This window comes from Danio rerio, chromosome 13 (assembly GCF_049306965.1).
Source record: "Danio rerio strain Tuebingen ecotype United States chromosome 13, GRCz12tu, whole genome shotgun sequence".
NCBI classification, from domain to species: domain Eukaryota; kingdom Metazoa; phylum Chordata; class Actinopteri; order Cypriniformes; family Danionidae; genus Danio; species Danio rerio.
In genome coordinates this window covers 15,524,980-15,551,829 of record NC_133188.1, presented here as the reverse complement: position 1 = coordinate 15,551,829, position 26,850 = coordinate 15,524,980, and the positions used below count along the sequence as shown (strand labels likewise).

Below are 26,850 nucleotides of genomic sequence, written 5' to 3'. Positions count from 1 at the left end.
ATCACTTTCTCGCCATGGGATATTAGGCATGGACATATTTATATTTTATAATTATATTTATATATTTTATATTGCGATCACGATTTCCGAAAGTATTAGAGCGCTTTGTAAACATTTATTATTACCATTTGAGGAGTCTTCCCATACAGTTTGATAGAGGGCTTGGACCGGAAGCCGCTTTGTGTGACATCACACTTAACAAGCAGATTAGGACTGCACTGAAGGGAAGGACAAATGTAAATTTCATTATATTTTTTTGTACAATGACTAAAGATTCTGATATATTTTTTTAGGCTTAGCAGAAAAAAACAACAACTGACCCTTAAACCAAATGAAGGTCAGTAAATGCATTTATTTGGGTGAACTATCCCTTTAAAAATCAAAAAACTTTCAAATCAAATGCATCAAGTAAAAGTATACCATATTGTTTTCACAAACTCTGCCTAGCCCTAGACCATTTCATGCATACTGTAACCGTAGTGCAAACATGGCAAACTACTTTTGTTTACACTTTATTTAAACATCATTTATCACTTGCTTAGTGTAAAAAGGATGCTAGTCAGGTGCTTTTTATATTTAGTGCAAACAGTAACTACCATTATTTACAGTGTCATATCTATCATAAGTCATATCATTTCATGTTTGGAGTGCAATTGTGCTGTTCTTACTTTGAATTGTGAAATATGGAAACGCATGAAAACGAACACTAAGAAATGACTATTAAAATGATTTCTGAGTATTTACACACCCTTCGCTTGTTCCAAACCTGTTTGAGTTTTGTTCTGTTGTTGAACACAAAGTAAGATATATGGAAGAAGGTTGGAGATCAGCAGCCATTGACTTTTTTTTGGTTTTTTTGTTCCTAGACTTATGGATGTCAAAGGCTGCTGGTTTCTAGCATTCTTCATAAAATCTGGTTTTATGTTCAACATAAGAAAGAAACTCATAAGAGAACAACTTGAGTAAATTAATAAAGTTTCATTTTTGTGTGAACTCACCCTTTAAATAATTAGACAGGATCAAATTACGGTCTACTTTCAGAAATAACTGGTTGTGAAATACATCTCCTTAAGGGAGCCAATCAGGACCCCAAAGCACACTTAAAAAAAAAGTCAGGAAAGTTTATATGAATTATTGGACTAATAATTCAAGTTGTATTTTTGGGGGACATTTTTAATATTTGAAATGGTGTCTAAAAACAGCTTAATGCAATGAAATGTCTTGCAATGTTATACCTGTCTAAAACTTTAAAATGTTTAATTGTATAATGAGATGCAAATTCTGAAAAAATTAATTGTTAATTCAGTAGTGTATAACTAGTGTTCTATACTATTAAAGGGGTGGTCCACTACGATATTATATTTTAAATTTTAGTTGATGTGTAATGTAGCTGTGTGAACATAAACAACATCCCCGAATGTGGGCCTCTGGAATTGTCAATCAGCTGTTAACAAGGCAGATTTTATTACCTTTATAGCTACATATTCTGACTATAATCTCATGGCTCTAACTGAGACCTGGTTGAGGCCGGAGGACACTGCTACACATGCTACTCTTTCTGCTAATTTCTCTTTTTCCCACAATCCTCGTCAGACAGGGAGAGGGGGTGGGACGGGACTACTAATTTCCAAAGAATGGAAATTTACTCTGATACCGTCCCTGCCAACAATCAGCTCCTTTGAATTCCATGCAGTCACCATTATCCACCCCTTCTACTTAAATGTGGTTGTCATCTACCGCCCACCAGGTAAATTAGGTCACTTCTTAGATGAACTGGATGTTCTTCTCTCATCTTTTTCTAATTTTGACACTCCCTTGTTGGTGCTAGGTGACTTCAACATTTACGTTGACAAACCGCAAGCTGCAGACTTTCAGACTCTGCTTGCCTCTTTTGACCTAAAAAGAGCACCTACTTCTGCTACCCACAAATCAGGTAATCAGCTAGACCTTATTTACACACGACATTGCTTCGCTGATCAAACAATAGTAACTCCACTACAAATATCTGATCATTTCCTTCTGTCTCTCAACATCCACATTACTCCTGAGCCGCCACACACTCCAACACTGGTTACCTTTCGCAGAAACCTACGATCTCTCTCACCCAATAGACTATCCACCATTGTCTCAGACTCTCTTCCTCCATCTCGCAAACTCACTGCACTTGATTCGAACAGTGCCACTAATACACTCTGCTCCACACTAGCATCATGTCTAGACCGATTATGTCCTCTTGCATCCAGGCCAGCCCGTGCCAGTCCTCCTGCACCCTGGCTCTCGGATGCTCTCCGTGAGCATCGCTCAAAACTGCGGGCTGCAGAGAGAATTTGACTAAAAATCCTGCACAGCTCTTAACATACCAAACTCTTCTGTCCTCTTTCTCAGCTGAGGTTACTTCTGCAAAGCAGACATATTACCGTCTGAAAATCAACAATGCCACTAATCCTCGCCTACTTTTTAAAACATTTTCCTCCCTCCTCTATCCTCCTCCTCCACCCGCATCCTCCACACTTACTACTGATGACTTTGCTACATTCTTTTGCACCAAAACTGCAAAAATCAGTGCTCAATTTGCTGCACCTACAACAAACACGCAAGATACAACACCAACACCTCACACACTCACCTCTTTTTCCCAGCTCTCTGAGTCTGAGGTGTCCAAACTCGTGCTATCTAGCCATGCAACCACCTGTCCACTCGATCCCATTCCCTCTCATCTCTTGCAAGCCATCTCTCCTGCAGTCATACCAACACTGACTCACATAATTAACACATCTTTTGACTCTGGTTTATTCCCCACTTCGTTTAAGCAGGCTAGGGTAACCCCACTGCTAAAGAAACCCAACCTGGACCATACGCTACTTGAAAACTACAGACCAGTATCCCTGCTTCCATTCATGGCCAAGATTCTGGAGAAAGTAGTGTTCAATCAAGTTCTGGACTTTCTTACTCAAAACAATCTCATGGACAACAAGCAATCCGGCTTTAAGAAAGGCCACTCAACTGAGACTGCCCTGCTCTTGGTCGTGGAGGATCTCAGAATGGCTAAAACAGACTCTAAATCATCAGTCCTCATTTTGCTGGACTTGTCAGCTGCTTTTGACACTGTCAACCACCAGATCCTGCTATCTACGCTCGAGTCACTGGGCGTTGCGGGCACTGTTATACAATGGTTCAGATCTTACCTCTCTGACAGGTCATTCAGGGTGTCTTGGAAGGGAGAGGTGTCCAACCTACAGCATCTAAACACTGGGGTACCTCAAGGCTCTGTTCTTGGGCCACTTCTCTTCTCCATCTACACATCATCTCTAGGACCAGTCATCCAGAGACATGGATTCTCCTACCACTGCTATGCTGATTGAAGGATTCGGAATTCTGCTTTCCAATTCGTCTCATCATGAACCACTGTTTATACTTTTCATCATCCTGTTTCTCAGTATTTAACTGTGAATTGATTTTAACTAATGAATAAGTTAAAACTGCTTACTGTAAGAATGTTCTGTGTCCTTGTTTCTCTTTTTGCCTGTCTATTTTAACTTTGTTTTCAGGAGACACACAAACCAGGTCATAGGTCATGGAGACCTCTCTCTCTCTCTCTCTCTCTCTCTCTCTCTCTATCTGTTCCTATGACTAGAGGTCCAATACAGAGGAGAAGAAGACACCTGTTTTATTGTCCTGATATATTGCCTATAATTTTATAGCTGTTTGATTGATCTGTTTTTGACTATAATTAATAGTAATATAATTCCTTTTTGTGTGGAGACAGACTGTGACTGTGTGTAGCCAAGATATTGCAGCAGACTGTTGATGGAAACAGTCTTGAACCAGCCTGATGACACAGCTGAACGTACAAGAAACATCCTTGAGTCTTTAACACAGATGGTCTTTTTTGTCTATTGTGTTCCTGGTTTAGCTTTTTACAGGTTGGAGATCAGCTCCTAATAACTTAGGGCGACCTCACCTCTAGGCATCAGGTCGCCATCCATATCTGGATACAAATACAAGGCTTTCTTTGACGCACAAACTAAGGCCATCCATATCTGGAAGTAGATACTATGTTTCTTTGACGCATGTATTTGGAATTGTCTATTTCTGTTGTAACCAATGAGAACTGTTTACCTGGATCCCACCCTTTCTGGACTTGTGTAAAGAGTATAATTGTTCGATTGTTGAAACTGTAAGCAGAGCGGCCTAGGAACTCATTGAGAGTGTTGAAGCTGGCTTCTGCGAATGAAACTGCAAACTATCTTCAGTAAACTTAATTTATTTTTTAAAATCTCTGACTCCGGCTCTTCTTCATCTACCAGACTGGTCATTCTTTGGGTTAAACTGTAAACTATCCCTACATGATGATACCCAGCTATACCTCTCTTTTCATCCTGATGATCCCTCGGTTCCAGCTCGTATCTCAGCCTGCCTGTTGGATATTTCACACTGGATGAAAGATCATCATCTTCAGCTGAACCTCGCAAAAACGGAAATGCGTGTAGTTTCTGCCAACTCGACTCTACACCATAACTTTTCAATCCAGATGGATGGGGCAACCATTACTGCATCCAAAATGGTGAAAAGCCTTAGAGTAACGATTGATGACCAACTAAACTTCTCTGACCACATTTCTAGAACTGCTCGATCGTGCAGATTCGCACTCTATAACATCAGAAAGATCCGACCCTTCTTATCTGAACATGCAGCTCAACTCCTTGTTCAAGCTCTTGTTCTCTCCAAACTGGATTACTGCAACTCTCTACTAGCTGGGCTTCTAGCTAACTCTATCAAGCCTCTTCAACTGCTCCAGAATGCAGCAGCACGAGTTGTCTTCAATAAACCTTAACGAGCACATGTCACTCCGCTGCTAGTCCGTTTGCACTGGCTGCCAGTTGCTGCTCGCATCAAATTCAAAGCTCTGATGTTTTCCTACAAAGTGACCTCTGGCCTTGCTCCTTCTTATCTGCTCTCACTTCTGCAGATCTATGTGCCCTCCAGAAACTTGCGTTCTGTGAATGAACGTCGCCTCGTGGTTCCATCCCAAAGAGGGAAGAAATCACTTTCGCGAACGCTCACGCTCAATCTGCCCAGTTGGTGGAATGAACTCCCTAACTGCATCAGAACAGCAGAGTCACTCACTACTTTCAAGAAACGACTAAAAACTCAACTATTTAGTCTCCACTTCACTTCCTAATCTGCAATTGCCTCTTTGAATATCACACTAACTGTACACAAAAAAATAAAAAATAAAAAAATACTAATATCACTAATACTTCCCTTCTAAGACTTTACAGACCTGAAACTTGCCTATAGCACTTATTCATTGTTGCTCTTAGTTGTGTAAATTGCTTCCTTGTCCTCATTTGTAAGTCGCTTTGGATAAAAGCGTCTGCTAAATGACTAAATGTAAATGTAAATGAATGTAAAAAGTTCAATGCAAAGGGAGACCTTGGTTTTTACAGAGTTAGCTTAGCAAAGCCTACAATGAACGACATTTGGGGACTACAAAAAATACTTCCGCCCCCTGTGAGATCACAAAGGTTAATTTACTGCGCACACAAACTGCGCAGCTAAGGGCCGTGGCCAGAGGCGCTGTAACGTTATAGCAGAGATGAAGCTAAAAATGCATTCAAACACTGCTGTTTCCACAGAGCTTCTTCTGTTTCTGTTTTTGGGCTTCCAAATGACATGACACAAAGACAGAAGTGCTTACAGTTCAATATTAATTATGTTCCAGAGAATTATAAAATACATAGCAAGCATGATTTGACAAAACAGCTTCCAGAATCTCTTCTATAGTTCAGTTCAGGATTTGGCTAAAATCTCCTCAAAGCAGAAGCTATGAGCTACTACCTGTACAACCTGTAAGTGTTTTTATTTGTTTAAATTGATCATGTACATGAACAGTGTCTAGCATTAACGGTATGCTGTAGCAACGATGTAAACAATGGGAAATGCTGCTTTGTGCAGCAAACGATTTAGCTACAAATTTATAGTAATCAGTCAAACAGCTGTAAACACACACACACACACACTCCACCAGCATGTTCGTGTCTCATATGTGTGTGCGCGACTTTGCAATGATTGTCTTTAGGCAGCTTTTCCATGTTTCACATCTCAGATAATGAAGTCCCAAAAGTTATGTGGATGATTTATATTACTTACACCTGCATATTCCCGATATATGTGAAAGGCGTGGTTTAATGTGTAGAGTTAAAAAAATACGGGATAGCTCACCTGACTCGTGGTAGCAGCAGAAAAATAAATCAAGGCTCACACAGGTCGCATCCCACATCTTGTGCTTTTTTTCTGTCATGATATATTACAGGAAATAACAATCCAAGCATCAGAGAAAAAGAAAAAAAACTCCCGTGCACATTCGCTTGTTACAGAAAGTTCACACATTCACACACACATAGACACACACACACACACACAATGGCAAACGCTCTTAAAGGAGCCGCACCCCATTTAACTTGTTAAGCCTAGTTCACACTACAGGATTTTAAACATCAGCAGATCGCTGTGCTGTTCACACTACATGACTTTACTTTGTGTCTTTTAATCTCTGTGGTGTTCACACTACGCAACACTCCGTGAACGATCCACAAGAGGGGGGTCACACACTACATGATCTGACAACATCTCATTCCCCATCAGCTCATTCAAGCTACCAAACCACAGCCAATGAAAATTTGAAGGAGGAGTCGTCAGAAAAAGCTGAACACTATTGGCTGCTTGTGTGCTGATGACATCACTGACAGCGTTTCAAGCTTTGGAGAAAGCATTTAAAAACATCGTCAAATCAGCTGGTTCGAGTGGATAGATACACAGAGAGTTTTTCATTTTTGTAATTATATAACTCTTTGAAATAAAACTAACATATTTATAACACCCTGCCGTTTTCTAACTATCCGTGTATATCTTTCTGACATTGTTATTTTTTTTTTTATTACAAAACAGTAAAGAACTGAGCATTTCTGCCTTATATTACCATATGGGTCAAAATGACTGCATGCATGTCTGATACTTTTCGCTGTGGCTAAAAATGTGTGCATTTTCTTGCCTGGCAACTTCCTGCTAACATAAACAAAACTTTCTGATGGCAAAAACATCAATTTACTTCAGATATCTTTCAAAACAGCATATTCTGTGCAGTGAAATAGCTCCTGTTTGAAAGTGAAAATGAAAGCCAAGACCTTTAAGTGTTTTAGTATCTTAACTACATATTTATAGGCTGTATTACCAAAAAAAGATTATATTTTTAGGGTAATGGTGTCACTAAATATGATGCCAGACATTCAAAGCTTAATTTTAATATCTCAATAATAGCTTTGAATGTAAATATGTTGTGACAATATGGCGTTTTATATGAGAACAGTCAGAATGAGCAGTATGGTAATTCTAATAGTTACACAATTCTAGATCCACTGTTAATATAGCCTACTCTCATGTCTGTGCTAATGCAGAATGAAGCGAGTGCACCGATGCCCAATCTGACCAATCACAGATGTTTCTGCTGAGCTCCTGAACACACAGGCATTCAGCTCATGCTAATATGCTCTCTCATTGGCTGCAGCTCGTCACTACATCTGACCACACGTGGGGTTGAGTCGGCCGACTGCTCTGGAATATTTAGCATGCTGAATGTTGGATTTCCGTCTGCGAGGTGTCGGCGACGCGTCAGCGAGCCTTGTTGATGCGTTGTTCAGTAGTTCACACATAAAGAGCGCAGAGCGCCGAGCACCCGCAGATTTCTTCCTGATCACAGCCCGATCTGTCGGCGAGCTCGTTAACTTCCAAATCGGGCTCAAATCAGGCTTAAAATCCTCTAGTGTGAACTAGACATTACAGACACTTGTCAGATTTTATTTTAGTGAGCAGGCAGGAAATTGACTGATTGTTTACACAGCAGAAAAGCGCATGCTTTTACGGGCGTGACATGGAGCCGATCTGCGAATCGCAGCACATCATGACGATGACCAATCAGTCACTTAAGGGCGAGCCTTTCAGAGGAACTAGGAAATATGACAGTCAATTTCATGTTAGCTGAGTAGCTGTGTATAATCAAAGTGAGATATATGAAAAAATAACGTGATTTCTTTCAAGTGAAACATGAGCACACATTGCTTTGCATCTTATAAACACAACCAAGCATTAAAATTACATTCTGCACCACCCCTTTAAATAAAATCAAATCTACCCATTTTAGCGAATCGCTAACAAATGAACAGGAAAGTTTGCCACACTGTAAATTTATATTTTTGATGACTTTTTTTTTTTTGAATCAAATGGAATTTCCAGTCATCTTTACTTGCATGAATCAAACTGACTACAAATATTTATAAGTAATTTTTTATATAACTTTATAAATTAAGTTGAAACCTTTAACTTATTCAAATATGTAAAAGGAACATTATGGTATGGAAGGAGGGGACGTATCCCCACCAATATCCACCAATTACTGAAATGTCCCTTCCAATAATTTCATTGACTACAAAATGAAATAATGCTTCATTAACTTGTAACCTACATGTGCACAAAGTCAAGTTCGCTACAAGTTCACTGTCATACTAACTAAGACTGTGCAATTAATCGATATTCGGTTTTGATTTTGACCTCCATGATTACATGAAAAACAATAACTGGGATAAAACAGTTAAAATACGTCACACATCTATCTAAATTTCTCTACATTCATACCTCATCAAAGCCCAACTGCAGTAAAATCACATAAATTGACTTTTGCAGCATGTGACGTGATTGTTGCTTGTATTTTTTAAGTGTTTATTTTCTATTATTAGGTACTTTATTCATGTTTTTAAAAGCACAAAACAGAATTTGTGCAGTTTAATGGATGTATGTCCCCATCAACGTCAAGAGCTTGTCTACTCCCTTGGTAAAACATTCATTCATTTCATCAGAAAGGAAACATGCTGAGTATTAGTTTATTTTTGGCAGTATATATGTATTTTCTACTATCAAATTGCATGTAATTGTTGACTTACATTTTATAAGTCTTTAAGAAACCACAGCTAATAATCTTCATTAAGGTTTTACTCTAAGGAATTAAAGGTCAGCAACATATTTTGTGGCCTGTGTTTGAGTAAAAAAAAATATTATTTAAAAATTGGGGTGCTGTCCCTTTAAGAGGAAATGATTCGTTTTTTTTGTACACGAAAGGTGGATGCACATTATAGATTTATTTCAGAAATATCTATGTACTAAATAAAAAGTTATCCAAATATATCTGTAAAGTCAAGTGTAAACCGTAAAAATATACAGGCCTTATTTAACACTGTAGATATGGCTGAAATAACCAGGAAGAAAAACAACTTGTGCAAAAGTTGGGTCCTGAAGTTTTTTAACATGTTATTTTATTTTCCTTTCCAGTTTGTGGCTCACCTATAGTAACATTTATCATCATGTTGTTGTTACTATTATTTACGTTATTTGTTTAACATGTGTACCTCTCACATTTTAATTACAAGGAAGAGCTTTTGCCCCTATAGCCCTGATCAAAAATTCATGATTGTGTAATATCTTTCACTGATGGCCAAAACTGCAGGAAGATCCCATGTGGGTGAAGTTTCTCAGGACAACACGAGGGTTAAAACTCTGCCCTCAAGCAGCAGCTTCCCCGTTTAAAGTCCGCGCATTCCCGCATCTGCAATGTTATGTCATCAGTATTCGGCTTCTCACCCCGCTCGTGTAGGTACTGTATCGCATTAGCTTTAATAAAAGATTAAATAAAAGAAAATGAACAAGACTGCGCGTACTGTGTTTTAAAGCAGCATGAATGCGGTATGCTGTAGTCCGGGTACCGATTCTAGTCACTTCCTTGTCCTGCGGAGAGCAGTGACGTCGGTGGACCGGTCTGCACGGTGGCTGTAACGCCGCAGAGGGAAACCTGTCCGCTCGCCCCGGACAAACGCTCCACGCCGGCGCGCGAACACACGGCAGCCGCTTCATCATCACCGCGGGCGGCTCGACGACCCACGCGCGCTGCATCTTAAAAATGTGTCGCTGTGGAGCACAAAAACGATAGGCTGGCACGGATACTGTGCGAGTTCAGCCGCACCACTGTCTTATGTGCCCGTGCGCGGTGCACCGGTGACCATGTCCTTGGCGAAGAGCGACGAGGACCAGCGATGGGTGCCAACGCACGTGCAGGTAACGGTGCTGCGGGCCCGAGGGTTGCGCGCGAAGGGCAAACACGGCACCAGCGACGTGTACACCATCATCCAGCTGGGCAAGGAGAAATACTCCACGTGCGTGATGGAGAAGACTACCGATCCGGAATGGGGCGAGGAATGCTCGTTTGAGCTGCAGCCAGGGATACTGGAGGAGGAAGGGCGAGACGCGTACCCACCCGGTAGTGGCGACCTGACCCTCACCGTTATGCACCGAGCTCTGATAGGGCTGGATGTGTTCCTGGGCCAAGCTGTTTTACCGCTGCATAAAGCCTTTCAGGATCGGAAGAGCAAGAAGAATGAGTAAGTTTGTGTTTTTTTTTTTTGTGTTTATATCAGTCTGAAGGAGCAGCAGTGGCTTTTACTGTGTGGAGGAATGAAGATTAATACGAGCCATTATCAGCCCTGTCGGATGTGTCTTACTCAGAGTGCTGCAATCTGCTCCTCTGCAGTCACGCCCTCTTAAGTGGGCCTGGATGTTGTTGACTGAAGGGAAAGTGGGGGAATTTTCTTTTGGTGTTTCCCTTTCTTTGGTTCAGGGGTGCTTTTGGTGGTACACCTTTCCCAATCCTCATGGAAGACCCCATTCAGATCTCCAGGTTCTCAAATGGGTGGGTCTCATGAGAGATTACAAATGTGTATTTTGGGGGCTTCAGGATCAGTGTCGAGAAACTCTTGGGTATTGTTATTTTTCACATGTACATGTTTGATTAATAGTAAAGTTGTGTATAAAGTGTTCAGTGTATCACTGATAATGATGATCAGACTAGATGTGCTGATACTTTTTTCTTGATTATGCAACATAGAAGCACAAGTTGGAAAGTGAAGGTTTGGGTCATGTGCTTTGAGGGCCCTTTATCTGTTATATTTGTTGATGTATTCTGTGGTTTAAAAATTATTGAAACATTTTGGGTAATTGGTGGCTATTTCATTGAACTTTTATTGGTTTTCATACAATCAGTTGCCCTGGGTCGACCTTCCTTTAGCATACTTTTCTGTTCTAAAAATGTGGTTCACATCTTTCATACAAATGAATGCATTTAAATCTTCTCATCTCACATGCTAAAGTTGGCTTAATAAGTCCATCAATCTATAATTTGTTGTACTGCATGATCATTTAAATTAATTATTGATGACTTAAAAGTTAGTTGTTTTTATGGCAGATGTTTCAAGAACAAAAATTGCATATACTTTATACATTAGTGGGTCAAGACAAAATGTCTAGCATAAAAAAAGTGTAACGCATTGTAAAACCCAAAAAGTTAAGGTACTGAAACTCAAACCATTTAAGGAAACAGATTGCAAAAAACAATTTAAATTCAAAAACTAATCCCAATGAGTACTGTAAACCTAATCCATTTGAGTAAACAAAGCAATTTGAGCACTGTAAAACCTAATAAATAAATAGAACTCAAACTAACTGAGTACTGTAAAACCCAATAAGTTAAGGCAACTGAAACCATTTTGGGAAACTGATTGCTATTTGAGTTAAACTAATCTATATGAGCACTGTGAATTTACTCCATTTACAGCAGTGGTTCTCAAACTTTTTTCACCAAGTACCACCATAATGACCAGTATGAAAAAATAGCGTTGTAGGCCTAATTAAGCTGTGCACAGTTTAAAAACGAGGCAGATTAATTTCTATCATTAAGAATATGTATTATTGTCAGTCACTTAAACATTTAAAATAGTCTGAACATTAACTGTGCTTGCAGATATAAAAAAAAAACACGTTTAAATTGAAATGTGCTTTTAAAAGTTAATAAAAAAAGGCACTGATCTTAAAAAGTAAAAAGAAAACTGCTATACTTCAATCTAAAGCAGGGGTTCCCAAACTTTTCAGCCCGCGACCCCCAAAATGACAATGCCAGTGACTCGTGACCCCCAATATTCTCTGAGGTGGTGGTTATAAATACAGAAACCTTGTATGCAATGACGCGCACAAACACAGCAATAGACCCAAGTCTATTTTTTTTTTTTTATCTATGTCAGTGCTGTAAATGGGCTAGAAAGTTTAACCTGGTGTTACAAAATCTGCTGCATCTGACAGTATTGCTGTATCTTTAGTATAATGTAATTACCCGAGAAGTCGCAATCCAATAGAACTAGTAACTATAAGCTACTATAGTAACTATATAGTTTATAGTAACTATAAGCGACTATTTTTTTCTCTTCAGTAGGTTATTGATAAAATACAGTAAGTCTTAAGGTTTAATAAAAATTTATTGATTTTTGAAAATCACCAGGCGACACCCCCCCCCCCCCCCCCCCTTCATTGTCCCGCGACCCCTCGGTGGGTCCCGACCCCCACTTTGAGAACCTCTGATCTAAAGTATTCATAGTAGCCTATTCATCAAAAGCTGGAAATGTTGCTTGGACCTCATAAATATTGGCTATATGTCATATTCATACACTTTCTGACAAATCTTGATTTCTGACAGATATATGTTAAATGTACTTATGACAGGGTTCATACAGGCACAGCCTAATGAAAATCAAGGAATTTTAAGCACCTATTTTTTATTTTCAAGACTGACATGCTATGTTTTGAAGAAGTAAAATGTATTCTCAGCAACCCATAAAACATTCCATAGTAATTGATACAAATAAAAAGCATTAATAATAATAATAATAATAATTATTATTATTATTATATTTATTAATCATGTATTAATAATATAATAAACCTGCACTAAATGCTTGTGAAATCTTTTTTTGTACTCAAGTAAAAATACTATTACACTGCTAAAATAACACAAATTTTAGTAAATAATACTAATATTAGGTAAAAGTACAAAGTACTCTTTTAAAAAGTTCTAGTTGGTTACTTCTGAAAAAAAAAAAAAATCAGATTTTCATTATGAAATCACTTTTTTTTAAGTTTAAACCTGATTGAATGGTTTAATTGCTTAAATCCCAAAGGTACATGTATAGGAGTTTGCACTAACAAAGCAAGTATGGTCGATTTTTTTCCTTTCATGACAATTAATCTTTTTCAATAGCACTGGTAAAACTACCACATAATCTTTAAGGCCATAGAGACACTTTTTGCCCATTTTAAAAAAAAATATTTTCAAGCTTTGAAAGGTTTAATTAAAGTATATGATGAAAATATTTAAATTTGGCCTTTTATTTACATATTTTACACTATTTTTCTTTAAAATATGGCAATTTTGTTTCTTAAATAGCTGTACATCACATGTAGATTTTATTTTACACTTGATCTTAAACTAAAATACAAACTTTACAAAAAATACAAGTACACTGTCAGTAAAAAAAATAAAACAAATGACTTTATTTTACTTGAGGTATTTGAAATATGACAACAACACATTTATCAAAGCAATGCTTTAAGAGCCTTATTGTTAATTTTGACAAATAAACAATAAGTAACAACGGATTGCTTTGACCTGTAATGCTTTAAGACAGATCAGAATACAGCTAAATGTATACATCACACAAATACCTCCTCCAGAAACATTTCCAGCATAATTCTTTTGTCGTAAAGAAATAAAAAAGTTCCACCTTTGCTAAAAGCAAATTTCACTTCACAATACAGAAAAATATACGCATTGTCCATTAGCATTGTCATCGATCATGCATTAATCTAATTCTAAATACTTGATAACTTTGAATACTTTTGACTAAATTTAGTAAAGGAGCAAAGATAAATAATGTTTACTTTAATAGTGGAGAGATCATGATTGTATTCAATCTGAGCACACACGCGATCATGAGAGCACTTGCAGTTCATTTGAAAAAAGCTTATTTAAGAGCTTGCATATCTGTTTTAGCGATTTGCGTACATGAATGCGCTCTCGTGTTAAAATAAAGCACTCGCCACATTTGCAGAAACGAGTAATTGCGCAAAACCTCCATTCCCGCGCCGCCATACCGTGTTTAGAGGAGTGACAGGTCAGAGGCGAGTCGACTCGCTGTTGGAGAGCAAACGTGTATGTAGATCATCAAATAGGCAGGAAATATGTCCGCGGTTTAATTACTCTGCTAGACATCTCTATAGTGAAAACATCCAAGAAGCATTATTCCAACAAAATATTTGTTTTTAAGTTATTTTTTTCTGTCTCTGCAACTCAGAAAGCCTTTGTCCTGCCCTTACGTTTCACGCAAAACTTGACAAGGTCGACTGTGATTGGCCACTTTTCTTGTCAGTCAATTCATGCTTCATAATCTGATTTTTCAACAGTTTATGACACATTGCACTAAAATAAACATTCTAAGCACAGCGCTGTGATCGTACGCTACACAAAATAGCCGATGCAGATCACATTGATGTTATAGTACACATCAAAGGATTAAAAGTGTTTATTGTGTATTTCATTATTTGGCGATTCCTCCGCGTACCACTAGGAGGAGGCCCGTGTACCACAGTTTGAGAACCACTGATTTACAGCAAGTTGAAGTAATGAGGTATTTGATTAACTCAATAACTTCAACACAGAGTTCAAAACTCTTTTCAATTGAGTAGAATTAACTTTCAGTATATTTTGAGTTAACTACACATTTTATTTGATAAAGTTGACTCTTGGGTTTCACAGTGCATCTTTAATGGGTCACCACCCTTACATTAGAATGTCTTGACAAATTATTTTTACCATTATTTACAAAAGACTAAAGACTAAAATGTCTTCCTGTGTAACAACAGTTTATATACCACAAAAAAGTCAGAAGAATTTAATCAATAAACACTCGATGACAAGTTAAAAGACCATGTATGGACCACAAAACCTGTCACATGGGTCAATATTGTGAAATAAATAAGCTTTTGGTTGATGTATGGTTTGTTATGACAGAACAACATTTGAAAGAGATACAGTACAAATTTGAAAATTTGAAATCTGAGGGTTAAAAACATAAAACCATTGAGAAAAAAACTTAAAAGTTGCAATGCACATTACTAAACAATTTAAGGTTTTATATATTTACTGTAGGAAATTTACAAAGCATATCCATAAAACATGATCTTTATATCTTTAGAATTTTGCCATAAAAAAAACAATCATTTTGACCCATATTTTTGGCAGTAGTCAAATTTTAGTTCATACATGTTTTAGCGATAGCCAAAAATATCCCCTTAAAATATACCCTTGCAACAAGGTTTTTGGTCCAGGGTCACAATAAAAAATACGAAAATAAAAAAATGACAGGTTAGAATAAGTATTCTGTTTTAATGTTATGCAAATATATGTTACACTGTATGACAGTTACACCTATATTTTAATATTCAGTAAAACACACACACACACACACACACACACACACACACACACACACATATATATATATATATATATATATATATATATATATATATATATATATATATTAGGGATGCTCATTTCGGTTAATTTTGCTAACCGACAACCGCCGCTCATTAATCGGTTATTAACGGTTAACTGGTCAGATTACTATTAATTTTATATTAAACAAATTAACGTGTCTATTTTGTGTCAGACACATTAAATATTGCATTTTAAAATACTGATTTATTTTTTATATGCTAGCATATTAATAATAGAACAGTACAACAGAGCATTTTCACACACCTGCAGTTTAGCACAGAAGAACAGAATAAACTAAATAAAATGAATAAAATAAATAGGACTGCCTTAAATTATTTTCCTACTTAAATAATTAATTTATATTACAAATCAAAAACACTGACTGATTATTTTTAATAACCGGCATAGGCTTTTTTTTCCCAATCATATTTTTGTATTCCGTCAAAAAAAAATCGCAGACTTCCTCAAATCGCTCGCTCCACGGAAAATTTGCATTTATTTAATGCCCTGCTGTTATTATTTTAATCACAAAACCTTTTTACATTTTTAATAGAAATCATTATTTTAAAGATTATGTCTTGCTATATGGTTTCCTCTCTCTCCCTCGCGGTTCAAGTGCGCGCGCTACGTGATGAAAAGTGTGCAATATGTTCTTTTTGTTAACAGTTTTGTTGTTTAAATATGATATTGCATTAATGTGCATACATGCTTTATAAGCTGTAAAATAAAAGGTAAAGCCTATTTGTTGCATTTATGACGCAGATCCAGGTCAACATCAGCAATTTTTTTTATTTTTATTTATTTATTTTTTTATTTTTTTATTTTTTTTATTTTATTTTTTTTTGGCATTAACACGTCTGTTTCAAACAGCAATATTCTTCTTCCATTTTGCTTCTTTGGCAAATGTGTCTGTAGCCACGGGTTATACGTTATCGTCCCGCAAGTTAAGTATGTCTTGCAGTTAAACAAGTGGCCGACCACAGCTAACGTGCTTTTTTCATTCCAAAAACGCGAGGCGCACCTCACTGCCTTTATGTTGACAAGGAAAAAAGAAGAGAAGAAGCACGGTCCTCTTATGAAACGACTAAATCAGCTGGATATCGATTGTGCAAAAGTGTTGCTGTCTATGTTGTTACAATTGTAATATTTAATTATATTGTGATATTCAAGATTTGTTCATTCATACAGCTCTGGATAATTTAAAACAGCGATTAGACCTTCAGAGCGGTGTTAATGCATCCTGAAGTAAAGCGAAACGGCTATAAACTCCAGCAAGATAGAGTGATTATATGCAGAGTCATACTTTATCTATAAATAAAGTATAACTATAGAAACTGTGTTCATCTAACTGAAAGCCATGGAAGAATGAATGTAGCGGAAACCATGTGTGTGTGTGTGTGTGTGTGTGTGTGTGTGTTCACACACATTCATTCTTCCATGGCGGGGCGCCACGCCAAAATTGATAAATAAATGTAAATAATTGTTTTTCCCTCAAAAGTGGTTTAAATAACTACTGTAGACATTTATGCTTTCCATGCAAATTATGTCATGTAAATTAGATTAGATTAAGGTTGTCTTGTCTTTGACCATGCCAAATTGTCTTTTTAAAATCATACTTTTGAGAAGAAAAAAATATTTACACATTATTTATAAATTACCACCTGTTTGGATCCCTGATGTCATTAACATTAAAAAAAAATCCTCCTAAACAGAAGTAAACAAAAATTTTAGAACACAGCAGTATAGTGTTCAATAAAAGACATCAGAAACTCAAAGTAACTCAAGATGGAAGTTTTCATCGACCAGTGGAGCATGACATCTTCATGCTCCCATTATTGATACATTTTTAAACATTTCTTATTCATGCTGAGGCAAAAAGAAAATATGTTCTCTTGTGTTTTTCTCTGTGACATTTAAAGAGATGCTTTTTAAACCTGTTATGCATGCTGTGGAGTGTCTTTACCCATTTTTAAGTGTATAATTCTGAGAAACTGTGTTTTTCTGAGTGGCTGCGGGTGAGTGAGGCTCACACTATCTCGACTCTACAGCTGTAAGCCGTTTATTCTCTATATACGCCCCACTTCCTGTGAAAGGCCAGCAAATCAGAAATAATTTATTTTGTATTAAATACAGGCCCTACAGTGCTGCACTCTAGCTCTTCTGGTTTCACTTCTGCATGAGATGTCACCAGAATAGATGTGAAATGTGTGTGAAGTCTATTTTTCAAACCTTTCTAAATGAGATGAGAATAGATAACGGTGTGTTTTTTAAATACAAAAGTTTATATATTTAGTAATATTTATTTTCATGAGATGAGATGAGATGAATTAGCTTCACATGACCATTAAGACAGATCTGTAACTAAAATAAATTAGTATTAAATGTACACTACAGTGTGCTAACAATTATGTACAAAAGTGTTTTATACAAATTGTGTTACAATTTATAAATAAAAACAACAATGTTAAAATAAACTGTTCTAAACAACCAAACCATGAAAACATCCAAAAATAATATGTATTATGTATTCACAGCCAGTTGTTGGTGATGTCAGAAACTGTATGCACCTGAGTCCAGTAGTCAAAGTTAGATGTTTTGGTCTTTCTAAATAGTTTATCAGTCAGTTTTTCTGTGCTGCACAGGACTGCATGTTAACATTGCCTCAAAGAACGTGAATGAACTTAAAGAAAGATCGAGACATGTTGCATGTTTGATGAGTAAAACGTAGAACAGACTGAATGACACATAAAAAAAAAATGGCGCTTAAATGCAGAATTCACTCTACTTTAGTTGCTCATTGGGACTTGAATACTTGCACACTAAGGCACAGGTGCCAAATTCAGTTTCTGTAGGGCCGCAGCATTGCAGTTTATTTCCAACCCAACTCCAACATACCTGTTATGTTTTAAACAAGCCTGTAGGACTCAATTAGTTTGATAGGGTGTGTTTAAATAAAGTTTGAAACTTACTAAACTGTGAAGAGTGACAGTAAATAATTTGAAGATATCCGTATAGGTTTTAAAAGGGACAGTTCAATCAATAATGAACATTTCCTTACCACTTACGCTGAAATGGTTCTAAACCTTTCTGAAATTCTTTCTTTAACACAAAACATTATTCTGAAGTTGTTTATTCCTACATTCTTTAGTATACCTTCCGTACACATCTAGTAATTCTCTACCGCGCCTATAGATGGAACAAAGTTCACTACAGTCGTAGTGCACTCATAAGCTACGCAAAAAAAAAAAAAAAAAAGATTGGTTTCAAATTTAATTTGGTTTAATCAGTTGATAGAGACATTGAGATAATCGCATACCACTAATGAAAACTAGTCTTTGGGCTATTTGGGTACATTTACATTAGGACTGCATGATTCTAGCTTAAATGAGAATCACAATCACAAACACATGGTGAGAGAAACAATAATAATATTAGGTCTATATGTAGGTCTACTGTTGGTTAAAATTATACATTTTTCATAGACTTGAAATGGTGGACTTGAGTATACTTTAAATTTGTCCTGGTTGTTAATGCATCACATCTAATTACATCAGAATATAATTATTCCAAATTCTAAAGTTGAATTATTATGTTTGAGACATATGCTTGCAATCTGTCATTGACAACATTATTAGACTATTTTTGTCACTGACAAAATGAGACATTTGAGATCATCAGATTCCCTGCTGCATTATATTCAACGTTATAGGCTAGAGTAGTTATACTAACACTGTTATACGTTTATTCTCTTGTATAGCATTTTGCTATAAAAGAAAAACATATCAAATGCTTGTCATAATCATAACTTTTAAATGTGATATTATCATTTAAATGTTGTGCAGCTCCCAAACGATCTCTTTGTGCACCAAACTGAATGTTATTTTAGAACTTTATTTCATGTTAATCACAGCCTATGCAGGTTCTGTTTACTAAAGTATACTACATTAGCTGGTGTGCGTGTCCACTCTTGTAAATGCACTGCTCACGGTCAGGTCACGTGTGATTTCGCGGCTGTGATTAAGACAGAAATTACGTTTCGGGGTGAATTATATCATATAAATACAGTATGGAACTCTTTCAACACCATTTGGAGGTGTCCACATTGCTGAGCAATGTATATAAAACAATGTTAAAGGGCCATGAAACCCCCTCGTTTCAGCAGGGTGTTTTCACACCTCTACTTTGGAAAAAGTCAGAAAAGTGGGCGTGTCCAGCTCTGTTTAGGGGGGAGTGTCGGAGGAACTAAAGTGGGATGGTGTGGGAGTGTCTATTTGGGCACGCACGAGTTTCAGTCAAAATACACGCACATGAGAAAGTGATGGTGTTCAACCTACATGGACATCTGTAGTCGAATTATTTGCCAAATTATTAAATGGTGGACTTTAATTGCAGTTTGGCTCTTTCATTCAGGGAATTCATTCATGCCCCTCGCGACAAACGCGATATTTGATTCGAGGATCTGCTCTAAGCGTGTATTTTTCATGCAATGTTTGATACCGCACGGCGAATGAGAGAAAAAAACCCTCCGCATTTCCCGGAAACTTAGATGCACTCGGCAGGTAGTGTCAGAAAGCCGCGTGTGTTATTCCGGTCACAAAATGCGGTGCTATGTTTGCACTCAGTGCAATAGTTAACTTAATTCGATACGAACAAACTGAATAAACAAAGAGCACTGGTCGCTCACTTACCAAATCTGTAGAGACAGGACAATCACCAGCAACTAGAGCCGCGTCATTATGAAGAGAAGACTAACGTTACAAGCGAATCCGGATTTCAGCGTTTGCAGATGAGAACAGCTCTGAGGTAAACAATAATCCTCCTTAGACACGTAACTTTAAGTTATTGTTGTCGAGCGTCGCGTACACTGTAATCCACACGTGACTCCAGCTGAACTCTCACAGAGAGAAAATGAAAACGAAACTTAATGGCAGCAAACTATAAAAGCAACATTTCATGCTTGTTTTGCCAACACAACGTGGCGTCTCTGGGGCGTAAACACGGTGACACTAATGAATATTAATGAAGTTGCACAATAGAGCGCGCTGATTGGTTTGAACCAAGCCTTACTCATGCATTAATGCATCACACTGTAAGACGTAATAAGACTCACTCTGGCACAGACGCCCAGTCTGCACGCTGGAATACACGCTATTATGTCATGACCGTGACGCAGCTTCAAAAATTCGTTTCAAACAGGAAGTACGAATTTGCTTGAAATAACGCAAAAACAACCAATTTACACTTTTTAGTGAAATATAGGTGTCCTAATAGTGTTTTTAGCAGTGTGGGACACATATACGACTGTCAACAGCTCAAAAAATGTGTTTTGGTGTTTCGTGACCCTTTAAGACTTGTGCGTCTGGCTTTATGCTTCTCTCCCGAACTTGATAATGTAATTGGCTGAATTATGGAGATGCTGGATCATGTGGGGGTTGAATCAAGATGATGTGATCTTTTTTTGAATAATTGTGTAGTCCTAATTTACTTTTTTGGGCAGCGTTGATTAATGTACACTGTCTTTTGAGGTTAAATAAACAAACAAGCATAGCTTCTCAATGAACAACGGCTATAGTAAATGCTGCATAAATTATTACAAAACAAAATCTGTATTTACTCCAAACTCATCAAAAACTACGGTTGAGTGTTTGAAATAAACCCTTTTGTGAGTATATTACCATAGTCTTGCATTTTTTAGTCAAGCTGTATCAAGGAAAGCAGTTAAATATAATGTTTATTTAGCAACCACTATTTTCCCCAGGGGATTTCCTGGGTTTCTTCATTTTTCAGAGCACCCTACTGGCCTTTGGAGGACATTTATTACTGTGCTTCAAAGACATGCTTGAAAATCGCAGCTTTTGTGGTCCAGTCAGTTTTGAATGGGGTATTAAGACCTCTACTTTTAGATTACTTGGTTCACTAAAGACCCTGGGAGTTTAATACTGCAGAATATGTGGCTCACTTCCTGGTACCTGGTGATTTCCAGATTGAGTGCTGGTATCTCCCCTTGTTTGTGTAGGTGGAGGAGTCGTGTAGACAGATGAATCATGTGTGTGGGTTGTCAAATTACCACTTGAAGACACAACGATCATGTCAATCTTGACTTTGCACTTCATGATTAAACCATTTTGTCATGTTTTATCTGCTCTATGATTGGCCTTAAAGAAAGGTGTGCTTCTGTCTATTTACAGCACTGTGATATGAGTGCCTTTTGTGCTTGATGCTGAGTAATATAGGCCACATCTTACCACAGGGCAGGAGTCTGCTGCTCACCTCAGATAGAGGTGAAATGATTGGAGTGCTGAATCTAGGTTATTTACATTGATACTGGAACTAGTGGGCGTTTTGTGCTCATTGGTTTAGCGTGATTACCATAAAAGATGCTACAAAGAAAACAAATGAAAGAAAACAAAACAAAGTTGACTTGCTGAGTAATCGCTTCTGAATCTTCAAAGACAAAGAAGTTACCTTTTGCTGTTCAACCACCATGTAAAGATTTTTACCTCACACATACATTAGTTCCTAGAAAACAAGGCAAAGTATCATAATTTGGTCCCCACCATATATGCCTGACATACATAAGTATGTCTAAGTTATGAAACACTTTCGTTGTCTTATAATATGCATCTATTTTTATCTTATTGTGCTCAACAAACTATAATTCATAAATTCCTCCTTTGCGTGATGCTAGTTTGTGGTGACTGGTCCAATGACCTAGTCTGTTTCTTATTGGTCCACTGTAGGGCTGGGCGATATTTTTCAATTAATTCGTATTTGCATTTTGACAACGATTTAATATTATATTAAATCGAGAAATCAAGATTCTTTATATATTTTTTTAAATATTTGATACATTATAATGGCACCAATGCGCTTTGGTTCACTCTCTGTATGAAGCAGGTCGCACACCAGACATCGCTGCACGGCATCATGGATTTTAGAGTTCTAAACGGGTTTCTATACACACACCCAGCCACGATTCAGGACGCAGTTCATATTTCAGCCGCGCCACAGAGCGCCCTCTAATTAGCTTCATGTTAAAATATCATGCGAATGTGCGCGTCAGGGGCCTCTTGTATCAACGCTGCGTATGCACAAAAACTTTGCGTACGCCAGGTTTCACGCTCAGAATCGCTCACGTTTTGATTTACTAATGATGAAGTAAACATGAGAATGTGCATTGTTCCATGCCAACTTCATGCCTGGCGTATACACATTTCTTGTGCGTGTCTTTTATTTCCATTGGCGACTCCTAGAGGCAGTTGTGTTAAATTGCACTCTACAAAGTTTCTTCTCAGCTGTATGAGAATGGTTCATCCGCATGTCTAGCAGGTATATAAGGTTTCCATACCATGCAGTTGACCAGCCAAACAGTAAAGCGCAATTTGCAACGGTCGCCGTTTTTCCCAATGTAATTGGAGCAATCTACTGCACACACATTGCTATAAAGGTGCCATCTAAAGATGAATTTGTATACATGAATCAAAAACATTTCCATTCAATAAATGGGCAAATAAAATAAGATGCACAGACTTATTAATGATTCCTACTTGTCTTCCTCATGATGAAGAGTATAGGCAAAATCTGATATGCAGCAGGGGACAAAAACCCCCCAAAAAAACGAGTTCATCAGACGCTGGATTCGAACCGAGTTCTTGCTCGAACGTGTCAAAACTTATTGCCATGTGTTTTACGAGCTACGCCACTCATGCTGATAAAGACACTACAAAATTGTACACCTTTACATATATTTCTTTTTTATTCCACTCAGTGCGATGTTCAGACCCAACTGTGTTAACCACATCAGCTAAACTCTCACGCTATATTTTTTACTTTTGTTATTAAATTCCAGAGGACAAACTTGCAAAAAACACTGCTTTTCTCCAATCTATCTCCGAAAGCAGCACCTCCAATTCACATTCTGTTCAAAGTTTCTCTTCTTGCTTGCTTTTGCCATTGCTATTTCATTGGGTTTTGCCAAAGTAGAGTCATTGGCATATTCATATGGGGAAGGAGGCAGGGAGGAGTTTTGTGCTTGTGCATGTTGCGCTCAGTTTAACGTTCATTCAGATGTACAAAGAGAATATGCGTTAGATTCGGCGTACGCAGTGTTTCATACATCTGAATTTTTTACTGCATACGCACATTTATAGCTTTGTGCGTACTCAATGTTTCAGTATGATTTCAACACAAGTCTTCGTACCCTGGTGTGAGATACTTTAAACTGTCATGTGCGCGCCGTGTCGCTGCGCTTCTGGTGTGCGACCTGCTTGACTGTCTGTTAAAAGTCATGTAGGATTTTACTTGTTGCATTAGTCTGAGTCACATCTGGATTGTCAAGACATATTCCCTCATCAAGTCGATAAACTCGATCTCAACATGTATGAAGGACGTAAAAACCTGCCATGTGAAAAACCGTGCCGATCTTAGTTCGAACCACGCTGATATTTTGGTTTGAACACAAGCAGAGATAAGCAACCGCTCTAGCAATGAAAATGAAAGTACCCACCCCCATGACGTCATTTAGCGAACCTAGTTGAAAACCAGACAGTTCAGGCAGCATAATACAGAGAATGGTGCAAAGCGCATTAAATGATTGGTATTTGAAATGGGGAAAAAAGAAAAATAGATTAAATGTATTATTTTATATTAGACACACATCTGGTGCTTTTATTTGCTCCTGCTATACGTCCACAACTTTATGCATTGGGTTAAATTAGGCATTACATTTACCATCTTCAGTCCTTTACTTCCAGTGTATCTTTTTAAGAAAAAGGCAGCAGCATTACAACCTGTCATTCAATCGAAAGACAAAGTCAAAGCCGAGCTGACAGCTAATCTTTCCTAGGCTCAGCAAAACTTGCAAAAAATACCTCTGTATTCCTGCAACTGCAATATTTACACAAATATTTTTTATTCAAATCTTCTGCAGCGATATTTAACTTGTGAATTTGTTTTACATTTTTTTACACCTTGTTGACCAATTTATGTATGGCGTGGCCATTAAAAATACAATGTTCCTTAACCAGATGGTTTTTCAACCAGCCCTAGTCCACTGTATGCAGCATGTTAGAAACAAAACACCCGTTACGACTTTAAATAGTGGGGGAAATAAGTAACAAACTTACTTTTCAATCATGACATGATATTTAATTGTGAAATCTAAAATAACACTGTATAGTCTTAATTGTATAAATAAATATTGAAATGCATTTTTGGTTGTCAAATAATTTCTTGTGGTCATGATTTAAACTTAAAATGTTGCAAAATCTTACAGTAACGGGCCTTAAAAACAAATCCAAATCACAATCTTACAAATTATTAGAATAAAGATAAACTTTCCAGTGACTCCACAAATAATGTTTTCTTAACTGTGGTTCCTGGTTCATCACAATCCCAACTAGAGTTTGGTCGATAGATGATGCCATCGTCCATTGTTAATGGCCGATAGACATCACAATGCTGAGCCGGCATCGCAATCCTCTGCCCCCATTGCAGCAGCAACCCGATCATGAAAAACACACACGGCACATTTACACTTAAACCTCTTAGTTTTAAAATAATATTTTAGAACAAAAATGATCCACGTCCACACTGGCGTTTCACCTAGCATTTCTAAAAACCCCACGCACACACACTCTTTGGCATGCGCTGCAGCAGCATATGTGCACGTGTGAGCACAAAACCACAGAGAGGAGTGCATGTCGGACAGTTTATCAAGGATACACTGTTACGCTGAATCTTATCTCACTATAACGTTAGTGGTAGATGCCGCCCACCCTGTTGTTGTCTATAAGAAGGAATGCGATGTGCTGCAGTATTTTTTCCCGGTGAAACAAGTGCTTGCAGGATCGGTAAATCCCACATTCAGAGAATCCAGCAAACTTCTGATCACTTCCTCAGGATAAATGTTTCCTAACTATAAAACGCTGGCTGAAGTGAGTCTCTAGTAACTCCGGTCTCCAGTATGGCAGCAGAACGTGGCTTCAGCTGCCAGAACAAAATTAAAACTGTCAGGAGAAGTTGACTTTCTGACTCAAAGACACAGAATTTAATGACAATTGCCTCTGTATCAGTCTCCCTTTATGCGCTTGATTGCGCACAGGTAAGCACTTAGTTCAGGTTGACGCTGGAGGAAGATATAAGTTAAGGCAGATAGGAGTTTTCAATTTAGCTTATATGCTCGTCGTGCAAGTTCATTATTAAAATATAAATGAAAAAAAGTGATTAGAAAATACACAAATTAAAGGACAGTCAATAACAGGTTATGACAGAAATTTTACCACCCTTTCCGTCAAAATGACGGACGATGAGAAAGTCTAACGCAACCTCTGATATATATATATATATATATATATATATATATATATATATATATATATATATACATATATATATATATATATTCTTTGATTGTTACAAAGATCGAGTGAAAATTTCCAGTCTACAACACATATAGAAATATGTTTTCTAAGAAAAATGGTGTCTTGTTCAATACTTATTTCCCCCATTGTAAGTTAGGAAACATGCAACCAATGTGCTGTGCGCGTTTGAGCCCAATCAGTCTTTGTCAGTCTCTTGTGTTTGTTGTGTGTGACGTCACACCTGTGCAATTTATGTGGTATCGCTTCACGTGACAACTTGAGAGAGACACAACGCAAGAGAGATAAATGCCATTAAAAGGTCAAGCTGGAGAAGTACAAAAAGATCGAGAGTATGTGGTACCACAATAAACTAAATAAACATGCCAGGGATCGTCATTTTGATAAACTGACTTACATTCAGGATATAGATCCGTTTGAATTAACCGTAAACCAACGGAGTGCGCTGCCGTCTACCCATTGCTGATAATAATGACATGTCACATATCATCACTGTCTTAATATACATTAAGTTTAAACACCATTAAACCACAGTAAGTATTTTTTTTGTTTTGTTTTATTTCATTAGTTACATCTAATATTTACATTTACAAACTATTGGACAGATGTTTGTGTCCAAAGTATTTTAAAAATACGAACAATAATTGTAATGAAAGCAACAGAACAAAAAAAGTAAATTCTATAATAATTTTCTTTAGTCGAATACATTGAGTGCATAGAGAAAAAAAAAAATAAATAAATAAATAAAATAATACCCCAAATATTAAGATATGTTGAACACAAATACAGATATGATAAAAGCTGAAAACCTTTAACTATTGACTTCCATTGTATTTGTTGGTTTTCCTACAATTCCTATTAAAGATTTTCAGCTTTCTTCATGATATCTTTATTAGTGTAAAGAGAAAAAATAAACTCATGAAGGTTTAGAATCATTTGATGGCAGGTAAATAGTAAGTCACTTTAGTAAATATACATATTAAAAAG

General features: G+C 37.2%; 1 protein-coding gene across 5 annotated transcripts in view; it reads left to right on the top strand.

The window, feature by feature from the left end:
- Positions 1-9,801: 9,801 nt before the first annotated feature.
- Positions 9,802-26,850, top strand: part of rab11fip5a (RAB11 family interacting protein 5a (class I)) — a 63,092-nt gene continuing 46,043 nt past the window's right edge. For all 5 annotated transcript variants that reach the window (XR_012389218.1, XR_012389219.1, XR_012389220.1 and 2 more), the window contains exon 1: positions 9,802-10,484. Coding sequence is in view for 2 of the 5 variants with exons in the window: in XM_009307214.4 (XP_009305489.1) it covers positions 10,108-10,484 (377 nt within the window). In the remaining 3 variants the exon portion in view is untranslated. The remainder of the gene's footprint in view (positions 10,485-26,850) is intronic.